Source organism: Harmonia axyridis, chromosome 4 (genome assembly GCF_914767665.1).
Source record: "Harmonia axyridis chromosome 4, icHarAxyr1.1, whole genome shotgun sequence".
Taxonomy (NCBI): domain Eukaryota; kingdom Metazoa; phylum Arthropoda; class Insecta; order Coleoptera; family Coccinellidae; genus Harmonia; species Harmonia axyridis.
Window position 1 is genome coordinate 15,204,130 of NC_059504.1, and position 12,015 is coordinate 15,216,144.

At 34.0% G+C, this 12,015-nt stretch overlaps 1 protein-coding gene across 7 annotated transcripts in view; it reads left to right on the forward strand.

Annotated features, from left to right (window-relative positions):
* LOC123678075 overlaps positions 1-12,015 on the forward strand; it is a 51,094-nt gene that overhangs the window by 12,307 nt on the left and 26,772 nt on the right. For 2 of the 7 annotated variants that reach the window (XM_045614866.1, XM_045614865.1), the window contains exon 1: positions 9,487-9,643. Coding sequence is in view for 2 of the 7 variants with exons in the window: in XM_045614862.1 (XP_045470818.1) it covers positions 3,196-3,419; positions 5,067-5,246; positions 5,743-5,826 (488 nt within the window). In the remaining 5 variants the exon portion in view is untranslated. Of the gene's footprint in view, positions 1-3,195; positions 3,420-5,066; positions 5,247-5,742; positions 5,827-9,486; positions 9,644-9,721; positions 9,853-12,015 lie in introns of those variants that run through there. The other 5 variants (XM_045614864.1, XM_045614867.1, XM_045614862.1 and 2 more) reach the window with 4 other exon arrangements.

The window sequence follows — 12,015 nt, forward strand, 5'->3', positions numbered from 1 at the left end:
ATCTTCACCGGTCAGTATCTTCACTAAGATCACTTCAAAAGTACACAGCATAAACATAGCCATAAAGACATCCATGAAAGTGGTGTTAGGTTGTTGGTTGACCCTTGGATCGTACTCCCTGGCACAATTGATTTCTTGCACGCTCAAAAATATAGATAACAGAAACATCACACTTGGAGAACCTCAAAGTTCTCTGGCTAACCAAATTATCACTTCTGGTACCATTTTTCGAAGAGAAGTGGACTACACACTGAAGATCTGTACCATATGAAACGCCGAGAGTAAGAGTGAAGTCTTGAATAATAACTTTCTCATTTCTTGAGGTACTTACGCTCTCTGTGTATCAGTTATGCAACAACGTCACGGTTATCTAACTCACAAGAGGTAGACACACACAAGAAGTGTGGTAGTAGGTCAGGTAGTCTCATATGTTACTGCCTTTCCCCAAGCCAGTTCATCTTTTCTTATAACGATAACTACTCATGGAAAAAATGAGATGTTTGAATCCTTAAATTTTATAGAAAATTAATAACCACTTTGAGCTTATCAGATTGAATTTGGCTCTGCTCTGATTGGACTGGATGGGAATCTGACACACTGGCTGATTTTATTCTCAGATTTAATATTCATATTTCATTGTTTTGAAGGAAGACAATGAGTTTACTTGAACGTGACCTTGTGGGACATGTCCAAATTGTTATCAGAGTTGTTTTGACTGCATCAACCTGCTTCCTTTTTGTCGTTGGAATTCTTGGATACAAGTTTTCCGTGGTATAATTAAGGTCAATTAGATGATTAAGTTGCTGCAAATTTCTTTCGCTCGTTTTTTACTTCCGGTATCTCACAGAATTTTTCTAGCCTTAGAAGGGTGAAATTCGACCTAAAGAAAGGATTATGGAATAATTTTTTTTCAGTGCGAATATATTTTTATTCAAAATTATTATGTTCATCCTCAGATCCTTCAGATCGGTTTCTAAAACTAGAAGATAAAACTATTCAATTCTTCAGAAAATTCCTTGAATTCAAAATGACCAAATCAAGCTACTTTCAGTATATCTTACCGATAGAAAACATTGTTTCAGTGGAGGACAAAGTGACGACTTCAACGATTTCCTGAGATTGGAAGTTTTTGAAGTTCGTGATGCTTATAGAGTTTTTTTTCAAGGTCTTTTTATTTCTTCTTGGTTCTAGTAAGTTAATTTTCACCTATTTATACTGAAAAGTCAAAAGTGACATGTGAGGGATATCTCTTTCCTATGTCTCTAAAGTTTTGACAAAATTTCTTCATACATTTTTTAAAAGAAAACATAGTTCAACCGGTAGCACATCGGTATTCAAGCTAAATGGTTTGACGTATATTTTGGACATTTCGTTCTCTTAAACCTGTCCCCTTCAGTTCTCTGGAAATTGTATCCTTGGTAACACCTAATATTTCTAAAACACTGGTGTGCTCACTTACTCTTGAAAACCCTGAAGATTGAAGTGGCGACTCTGATAGGAGCTCAGGTCTTCATTTTGTATGAAGACTGGAATTTTATTCCCTAAGCCCCTATTTTAATTTTTTCGATTTCCTACTGTTGTCTAATTGGGAGACTTTTCTCCCTTCTGAATGTCACTTTTTTCTTCTATTTGGAAAGAGATGTTTCATCTTATCTGTCTTTCTTATTTCGATATGTGGTATCTTTCTTAATTCCTTATTCTCATACTCTTTCAGCCTCTCTATTGTCTTCTTTCTTTGTAACCTATTTTCTCAATAGTTTCAATTTTCAATTCTTCTCTGATTTGTTGGTTAGTTATATTCCATGGGGCACCAACCACTCTTCTGATTACTGTATTTAGTGTACTTTGCAACTGATCCTTATAATTGTCTTTCGTATTATACCAGGTTACTCCTGCATACGTAATGCTTGGCATTAGCACTATTTTTATCTTCAGCTTGTTTTCTAAGGAAAGTTTACTTTTTGGGTTGAGCAGTGGGTAGGTCTCCCGTGCAATTGCCTTGCCTATTTTCTGTTTTTTTCTATATGTTCATTGAAGTTTATTATTTCATCTAGAAATACTCCCAGGTGTTTGGCTTCCTTTTTCCATTCTATCGTCTGATTTTCTATTTTGACGTTTCCTGCTTTCTCTTTCTTTACTGTTGTTCCTCCGAAGTAGATTGCAACTTTTTTCGTCGTATTCACCTTGAATCTCCATTTCTTGAAGTATTCCATCAGTTTATCAAGGTCTATCTGTAACTGCCTAGTAAATGTCTGCCATTTATAAGTTTGACAGCAGCGGTCCTATCACCGATCCTTGGGGAACTCCAGCTTCAATTTCTCTGATCGTCGATCTGGTACTATCGATATTCACTCTAAATTTTCCATTTGCCAGGTACGATTGTATTAATCTTGTAAGTTTGGTTGGAAATTTCATCAACTTTATTTTGTATATCAGACCAGCTATCTTGGATTTTAATGGTATCGGTACCTTTTCACTTGATTTCCGCACCGTTTCTTATGGCGGCGCTCACGTCGTCTTTCTGTCAATGCCGTTTTGAGATTAAATCAACAATGAACTACTCTTGACATAATCAATGAAATTATGCAGTTGATTGGTTAATTCTTTGTAAAGCGCCACTTTAAGAAGAAGAGGGAAAAAATTATCTTGAACAAAATTTAATCAGTGAACACACTAGTATTTTAGACACCTTCTCCATTAAAAAATAACTCACTTCTGACACTCGGAAGCCATAAAAAATGACTTGTAGGTAACTACAAAAAACATTAAAGATCTTTCAGAATTCATATTATATGAATTCAATACTAACACTTTTGAAAATAATCCAATGGCGTAGATACAATATTCTACAGAAACATGCACGCCCATGGTGGAGTTGATTTTGACATTCGTGTTTAAAAATAAGATACACCATCAAGACTCAATAGACACTGAAAATAAATTAAATGCCTTCATTGTTATTTCGAAATATATCGATTGATTTCCCGTGTTTGTTTCCCAAATGAAATTTTTCCGAGGTTCTATATAAAACTGAATTTTGAATAGAATAGACGTTGAAGGTGAAATATAAAACAATGACACCTACGTCTATCACAAGATTCATCGATCGCCGAAGTTGAAATTCATATGAATATCTCTACTGAAATTATACTGTATTTGACACGAAAGCCTTCACAAGGTATATTTTTTTTCCAGAAATCGAAAATGGCATTGCAATGTATGTGGTGAATATCTGAGGTCCCCTGAATTTGTGCTGAGAAACGGTCAGTTCGTGTACTGCTTTAAATGTAACACCAAAGTGTGCAAAGTAACATGTTCATCGTCAGAATCGGATGGGTCTTGGTCGTGCCATTCGTGCAGCCTGAAAAAAAATACTTGGATTGATGGGGCATTCAGGGTAGTGGAACCCTTCACAAAAGGTAAATTGATTGATATTGCTAATGTCATTTGAAAAAAAGTAATCGAACTCTCCATTTTTTTCAATTCCATAAGGTGTAGAAAAAATTCAAGGAAACATTGTAACTTTTCTATAAGTACGATGTAAATCAATGAGTGAAGGGCCCAGCCAGGGCCATACCACTATTTTTCTTGTTAGTATCAAGTCTCAAAAGATGCGTGTCAAAATTTCGGATCGAAGAGTTTAGTTGTTATTTGGAAAATGGATGAAAAACTGTCGATTTCGAACGCTGTTTGAAGCTGTTTAAGCGGAATAAACACTTTACTTCGATATTTGACAATGGATTGGATAGAATATAAATTCATTACTACACTTACAAGAGAGCGTCAGCTGAGTAGAAAGAAGTCAGTGAAATCCGTCCAAAGCGACCAAAATCTGAAATATCAGCTGGCAACTAATGGCATCCATATTTTGGGACGTGCATGGTATATTTTTGTTTCACGATCTCAACAAAGGTGCACCATGTCGGAAATCGATGAGAACCGCATAATCAAATTGAAAAACTGCGCTTCAAACTGCTTGACTATCAAGCTTATTTTCCAGATCTGGCCCTCACTGATTACTGGCTCAAAAGAATGCTTCAAGCAATTAAATTTGGCTCTAATGAAGTAGAGTTTGCAAAGGTTGTAACCTCTTTCGTTGTTAAGTTAGAGGAGATTTAGAGTACAGGATGTCCCAAATTCGACGCTCACTGAGAGTATCTCGACAACTATAAGACTCAGAAAAAAAACTTCAAGGAACCCCGATTTCTTTTTTCGAAATAATAAGATATCAGCAAGTAGACCATAGTTATCTTGATTTGTTCTCGAATTACAAGGCGTTTCTGAAAAATAATGTTTCAAATATTTTGCTATATAATATCTTAGTTTCTGTTCGAAATATTAAAAAAATTCTAAGACGTTTTTTTCAATAATTTTTGAGATTTACATTAAACCTATAATAAATTTTGGAAATGAATTATCCTCTCAGTAATATAGAGGAGAATTGATGTTTCCAAAATGAGACACCCTATATTTTTCCACGCAGTTTTTTAGCCGCAGATTGGTCTCGAAATCTCGAAATATATCAAAAATATTTATATATTAGGTGTCCCATAAAATTATAGTGAAAAATCAATATCTTTGAAACAGATAATATTTTTGAAAAACCGTTAATGGGATGCTTATTGACAAATCTGCTGCTGAAAACTGCGTTGAAAAATATAGGGTGTCCCATTTGAAGAACACTAACTCTCGTCTATATCTCAAAAACGGTAATTAATTTCTATGATTTGTCATGAGTATCAAATAAACCATAAAAATCACTGAAATAACATTTTAGAATTTTTCGAATATTTAAAACAGAAACCAAGATAAAGCGAAATATTTGAAACACAAATTTTTCAGAAACGCCCTGTAACTAGAAAACGAATCAAGATATCTATGATCTGCTTTCTGATATCTTATTATTACGAAAAGAGAGATCGAGGGTGCTTGAAGATTTTTCTCCAAATCTTATAGTTCTCGCAATGCTTTCGAATTTGGAACACCCTGTACATGTGTCATTCTTGAAGATGACGAATAAAGTAGGATTTTTACAATTGTAAAGAAATTGCAACACATTCTTTCAGCTCTCCTTTCAAGAATGAGCCTTGTTGATGATCCGCCAAGTGAACTTCAAGAATATTTGGAGGAAGAGAGAAACAGAGAAAAAGAACAACTACGTGACTTCATTGAGAGGCTGGTGAATGATATAATCGGGGAGAATGTTGATGATGCTAGCATTAATAAAATATATGATGATAAAAACTGTAAGTACTTATTGAAAATGAAAAAGGAAACAATGAGTAGTATTTAAGTTTTGCATATGACCTTCTATTTTTTGTCGAATAGAAATGAATTGAAGGAAATCAGCTTTTTCATAATTCAAACATTATATACGCACACACATAAAAAATATTTTCATTTATTATATTGAAATAAGTAAACTTAATTCATTTTTCTCGCAGGAGAAAAAAATTTAGAGTAATAATTAAATTTGTCTGCTTTGTTTCCATCAATTAAAAATTCCAATTTGTTGGATTCCTCTTTCACCAAGAGAAAAAATTACAATATTCATTTATTCTATTTCATTATTTCTTTTTATCTATTTAGAATTTGACCTTTATCCTAGTCATTTCTCTATTGATAATTTATAGATACGAGTATATTGAAATTTTTAGCGTGAAACTGATATTCAATTTCTTATTTCGGAAATAACGATTCACATGTCAAAGAATTCTTGTAAAATTTTTGGCACTATTGCAGATGAAAAAATTTTCGAGAAATATCATCAGAACCTCAGTGATATTCTGACGGAATTGGGCAGATCTCTGCAAATTTCCCTGAGTCGTAAGTTGAAAAAAAATCTTCGAATGTTAATAATTGGCACCGATGTTATAAAAACTACACACCATTTTATATCTTCCCCTTCTGCATGAAATGTGTTAACTTTTACTTTCTCGATACCACATTATTGCACATTTTGTAAATATGAACCAATGGTTATATTTTTCCTTTCTTTTTTACATACTCTTTGAATGTGCTTGAAGAGCAGAACAGAAAACAGTTTAAGCTCCCAATTTCCTATTGTTTGAATATTTTTTCGATTGCAATTATTTTTATTGTATATATACATATTTAGTCACCATAAATTCTAACGACAAAGGTAAAACATTTTTATCTTGCTCAATGGAGCTTGCTGAAACATTATACTCAAATCGCTGAAATTTTGATATCTATTGGTTTATTTGAAGAGGTAGGTAATCATATACATAGATAAAGTTGAAATTAAGTTTATTGATCAACAAGGTTTTATAAAGTACCTAAATTATTCGAAGATAGGGAATACGTACTTCAAAACTTCTATTCCATATAAAGGGTATTCGAATTAGAGTTTTCGTTTTGAATATCGCGCTATGTAGGCAGGTGTCATATTTGAAGCTGTCATCTATTGAAATTTGACAAATAAGAGTACGCCATTACTAAAAATGGAATGATACACACTTCAACAATGCAAATTTTGTGATCACAGTTCTCAAAACTAAAGCACTTTTGGGTCATCGTGAAGCACCTTCTCGACTTTTGATAGTGAAATTGGAAAAATTTGAGCTGTTGGGACAAGTTAGTGATGGGAAGAATCGAAACCGTGTACGTCGCTCAAGAACAACTGCGAATATTGCTGTTGTAGCCTTTTTGCATTTTTATAGAAAAGAGTTTTCAAAAGCCCAATATTATTGGTCTATCAAGCGTGGCGTGGGCTAAGTGACGTGAGAAATAATATTTCTCACAGTATGAGCAATACAAAAATTTGAAATTCAGTGAGCTATGAAATATAGGCTACTTTTCATAGCAATTGTAGGAAAACTCTTTATATGTAAAGATCTTCAAACTTCATCCCTGAATATCGTAAACCTTAGTTTTTATTTATTATGGCAAACTGTTCAATTAGCAGAAATTTTGAAAATCAACCAATAAATCTAAAGTTAAATGATTCGAAAACACGATGAGAATGTCTTCGAAGTGTGAACAACTTTAATTCGATTTGAGATCAGCTCAAACTAACAATCTCAACCATAGCAACCAGTTTCACATAGGTACGTCATAAACTCAGGTAAGTTTTCATCGAAACAATCGACCATCGAAATTAATTTTTTTTTTTTTAATATATATTCGCTAGCAAATCTACAACTATCGTCATTTGTTAAGTATAAAAGTTCCGCTAATGATCTTGAAAAGCGAACCTTGGCCATCTCACACGATTTGTGCACATGGTCCGGGAGAAATCGGGAGAATTGTCTTGGTATCGTTCTTTTTTGCGCATTTTTAAATGAACTTACTTAGTTACTCACTTGTTCCAGAGCTGAATGGCTAAAATTATGCCCAAATGTCTGTAATTCTCGAATTTCAAACTGATAGCGGTCTTAGTTGACTGGATTCGATTCAAAGATGGGCACTAGCAAAGAGAAAATAAACTATATTTAACAGTTTTTCTTCAGTCGAAAATGCAAGCCAGACGGCTGAAAATGTAAATAGTGTTTATGCTCCTGATAGTGTAACAGCTAATAATTCACAATTTTGATTCCGTCGATTCTGTCCCTGCAAAAGGCTCTGGAAGGCCAATTGTCGAAAAAATCATAGACAATCCGACCATCACGTAATCATTGGAACTTTTTGTATAGAGCTGGTCTCAAGAAGAAACTCGATATTTGGGTATCACACGAGTTAACGCAAAATTACCTCATAGACCGAATTTCCATCTACGAATCGCTGCTGAATCGCAACAAAATCGACTCATTTTTGAAGCGGCTGGTGCCTGTTGATGAAAAGTTGATAACTTACAACCACATCAAGCGAAAACGGTCGTGATCAAAACACGGTCAGCCGGTGAAAATGGTTGCCCAGCTAGGATTAACGGTAAGGAAGGTTTTGCTGTGTGTTTGGTGGGATTGGCAGGGAATTATCTACTATGGGCTGCTCTTCTAAGTCACAACCGTTAACTCTGAACTTTTCTGTCAACAATTGGACCGTCTGATGGAAGCAATCACACAGAAGCGGCCAGCTTTGGACAATAGGAGAGGAATTGTGCTCCATCAGGACAACGTCAGGCCTCACACATTGTTATTGTCTCGCCAGAAGCTCCGAGAGCTTGGTTGGGAGGTTCTTATGCATCCACCTTCTAGTTCGGACCTGGCATCAAGTAATTACCATCTGTTCCTGTCCATGGCCAACAATGCTGCTGGTGAAAAATTCGCTTGAACAAAGGCTTGTGAAAATTGTATCATTGTTTTGCCAATAGGGACGAGAGCTTCTATGAGATAGGCACCTTCAAAATGGCAACAAGTTATCGAATAAAACTAATATTTGGCCTAAATCGGATCATTTTAACTATGGTAATTAAAGTCTTGTTTTTCATTCAAAAATGATGGATTTGTTGTTACCACACCTTATAATAACAGCAGTGACTTAATAAAACACAGTGACGACAATACGTTCAAATTGAGCCTGAAAATGACGCAGGGCTTAACCATAGAACTTAATTGACTGAACTGAACTAACACTTCGTCAAAATTGAAATTATATTTATATAATTAATATAATATATAATATAATAATGTATATGGAACAGATTTATTCAACTGAAGAATACTACAGTGCCTTGCATTTCGAATAAATTCCAAAAATCGGGTTAATGGAGAATGTAAACGAAAAGCCGCCATATTTAGGCTCAGAAACCGGCAGCCAATCACAAACGAGACCACTCTTGTCGTCACTGTGTAACTAACCGTTCAAAAGCGTCCTCTCAAAGCGTTTTAAGTGTGTATTCTAAAACAAGTTTCCGAATGGGCTCCTATTCCAACACGAATGGGAAATTCGAACACATGAGTGTTGGAATTGCCTCCTGCAACGAGTATTAGACGATATTTTCTCTAATTCAGTCAAGTTTTGTCAAATATTGTCGAAATTCAATGAAAATTTCAGATTATACATCCTAGCGACTTTTGTATTGTATCTTGGCAGTTGGTGTGACTGAAAATTGACAGATTACGGAATTTAAATTCGAATCGTACTTCAATAATTTATAATTACGCATTAAATTCGTGAATAATGTCTGACGAAATCGATTTAACATCACCAGAATTGAGAGAAATTGCGAATAATGTTGCAAATCATTCACTATATCCAAATTATATCATATTGTCAATTGATGTGTGTTGTTAGGATCGTAAGTTAGTGTACACAACCACAAAACGAGAAATATAACTGAAAAAAATGCTGTAATGAGTTCATTACAGCACTGTTTTTAGTACTATAGTGAACTCACTACGATACTGAAATAGAGAAAAAATTTGAAATGAAAAAATTTCGGCAGTTTCTAGTAAAAATATTTAATGTTTCGACTGAGCCAACGATTGTATCAATTCTCACAAATCTCCCGGACCACGTTGCTCGTATATTACCAACTACTACGTTATTATTTGTAGGAATTATCGGCAACAGATCCGCTCGCAGCCGATCGTTGGGAAAACAAAAAAGTGTGTAAATATAAGTAATCAATTCTTCTATTATCAGTGCAACACGTGGAACCGCAAGGATCGTCTCGGTGCCGTTTTCAAAATCTCGGACGTATTGGTGTTGTGAGGTTTTTGTGTCGTGTTGATACAGAAGGGTCAGTTGGATATAACCACCGATTTTCGGCACTAGGATTACTATGGAATGTTTTATCTCTGAAACGTTGCTATTTACGATATATGTAGTTGCTATTTACGTTTGCTTCAAGCCTTAGATAACTACAGGACAGTTGACGTTTTGACTTATCTTCTGATCAACAAAATGTTTTGTACTGACTAGGATAATAAATTTGTCTGTGGTATGAAGGTAGACAATTTAGTGGTATCAGGTGCTAAAAGCACATAAAACTTCTCTTGCATTCTGATTGCAGTTTTTTGTACAGGGTGTTAGTGAATGAGTGCGACAAACTTAAGGGGGTGATTCTGCATGAGAGAATAATTATAGTTTTATTTTGCAAATGCGTCGTATTTCGAGGGGTGTTGAAGTTTTCCTTAAAAACTGAATATTTATTTATTGTTCTAAAACCGGTCGAGATATTCAATCAAATTAAATTAGATGGTTTTCAAGAGGTACTTGTAGATACTTATTGCGTATTAATTAACCATGTAATTGGGAATTTTATGTTCTTCATCATTGGCACGCATACGAGTGATGATAGTCCTTTTTTGAAAATGGAAACCCTTTGGGATATTTTAGGATAAGAATCGGTAGTGAAATTCCTTGTTCAATTTATGACCAAAAATTTTTCATGCCATTTTTCGTACAGGGGCGCCGTTTTCATCCAAAAAAATAAAACATCTTAAGGCGTATTTTCATTTCTTCAATAAATTATTCATTATATGGTAGTTCATTTTTGAATTCCTCGTTCAATTTGTGACTAAAATCTCTCATTCCTTTTTTCGTAATGGGCGCTGTTTCCATTCAAAAAAAATTAAGCATCTTAAGGCGTATAGTTCGTTTCTTCAATGAATTATATTTTATTAGATAGTGGTATTAGATGTTTTAAATTTAAGATCAATTTTTACGGCGCTTCAAAAGAAACAAAGCATAAGAGATTTTTGTCGCAAATTGAACTAGCCACTTAAAATTGATTTTTAGTTTGAAATATCCCAATGGTGTATAATTTTTACTCTGAAAAAAAATTAAAGCAAAACTTAAATGAGTAGGTAGTCAGTTTTTAGGAAAAAGACGGAATTCAAAGCTTTTGTAAACAAAAGTCATATACCAAACTGTCATGAATTTTTCATGTAGAATCTTCCCCTGAAAGTTCTGCAATAGTGTCGCTGTGGTCCATATCTATAGTTGAGGAAGAAATAGGAATCTTACTTATTACCCAGTTACCTCATTGTTTGACCTCAACGTAATCAAAATATTTTCGGTAACACAGGGTGATCAATTTTTCTGGACGGGTCCCAACTTCGTTTCTCAATAAATAACTCAAATAACTTTTTCGGCTTCTACAGAACAACTAAAAGATACTTCAAATCAACGCTCATTTTCGAAAATATTGATGGTTTTCGAGATATTCAGCATGACAGGTTTTTTTGATTATTATCGAAATTTTTGATATTGAAAAGTTATCATTTCTATAAGAATTTATTTCTTGTCGAATATTATATGATACATACCTATATCCTATATGTATAACTCTTTCGAACGGAATATCACAATTGGGCCAGTGATATACAGAAAATGAAAACCTTGCGAAAATTGGTAAATGAAAATTTACAATTTCCCTATTTCGAATCAAACACCCTGTATATTATCCAATCATAAGATGCACAAATAAAAAATTAGATGGAACCTAACCTCATACCTCATAATTTTTTGCGTCTGACAAAAAAAGATATGTGTTGTTTTCGTTTCGCATTTTAGTGACTTTATTCCATCATGACTTTAAAACGGCTGAACAAATTTCAATGTATTGGGTACCGTTAGAATCCTTAGATTACCCCAAGAGACACTGGTTATATTTTTTACGAATTAGTTGATATGTTGGCTGCATGACGGACTTTTCATCTATGTAAAACATTTTTTTCTTTGAATCATATTATTGATTTCGACCTGGAATGTTTATCTCGTAGACAAAACTATGTATTCGCTCTAGTTTATTGAAATTAGGTTAAGCACACTTGTTGAGCATACCTCATATCACAAGATTTTTCATTGAATTCTACGTTTGAAAAACTGAATCAAACCTTCAGAACCGATCTTGCATTTTGTGGATTTACTTATTATTATTCTGTCTGGATACTTCAATTGGAAACTATCTATTCAATGTCAATATTTTTATAGCTCAAGATAAAGAAATCATTCGATTAGTTCTGCGTGTCTACCGAAGAATAATATCTATAGATTTTTAAAAGTGCATATTTCCTAATTATAATTCAATTTGTTTTAATCCAATGAAGTCACCTATATATTTCTAGAGTAGGTTCCCCGTTTCTTATTTCTTGAAATTTCTCCAAG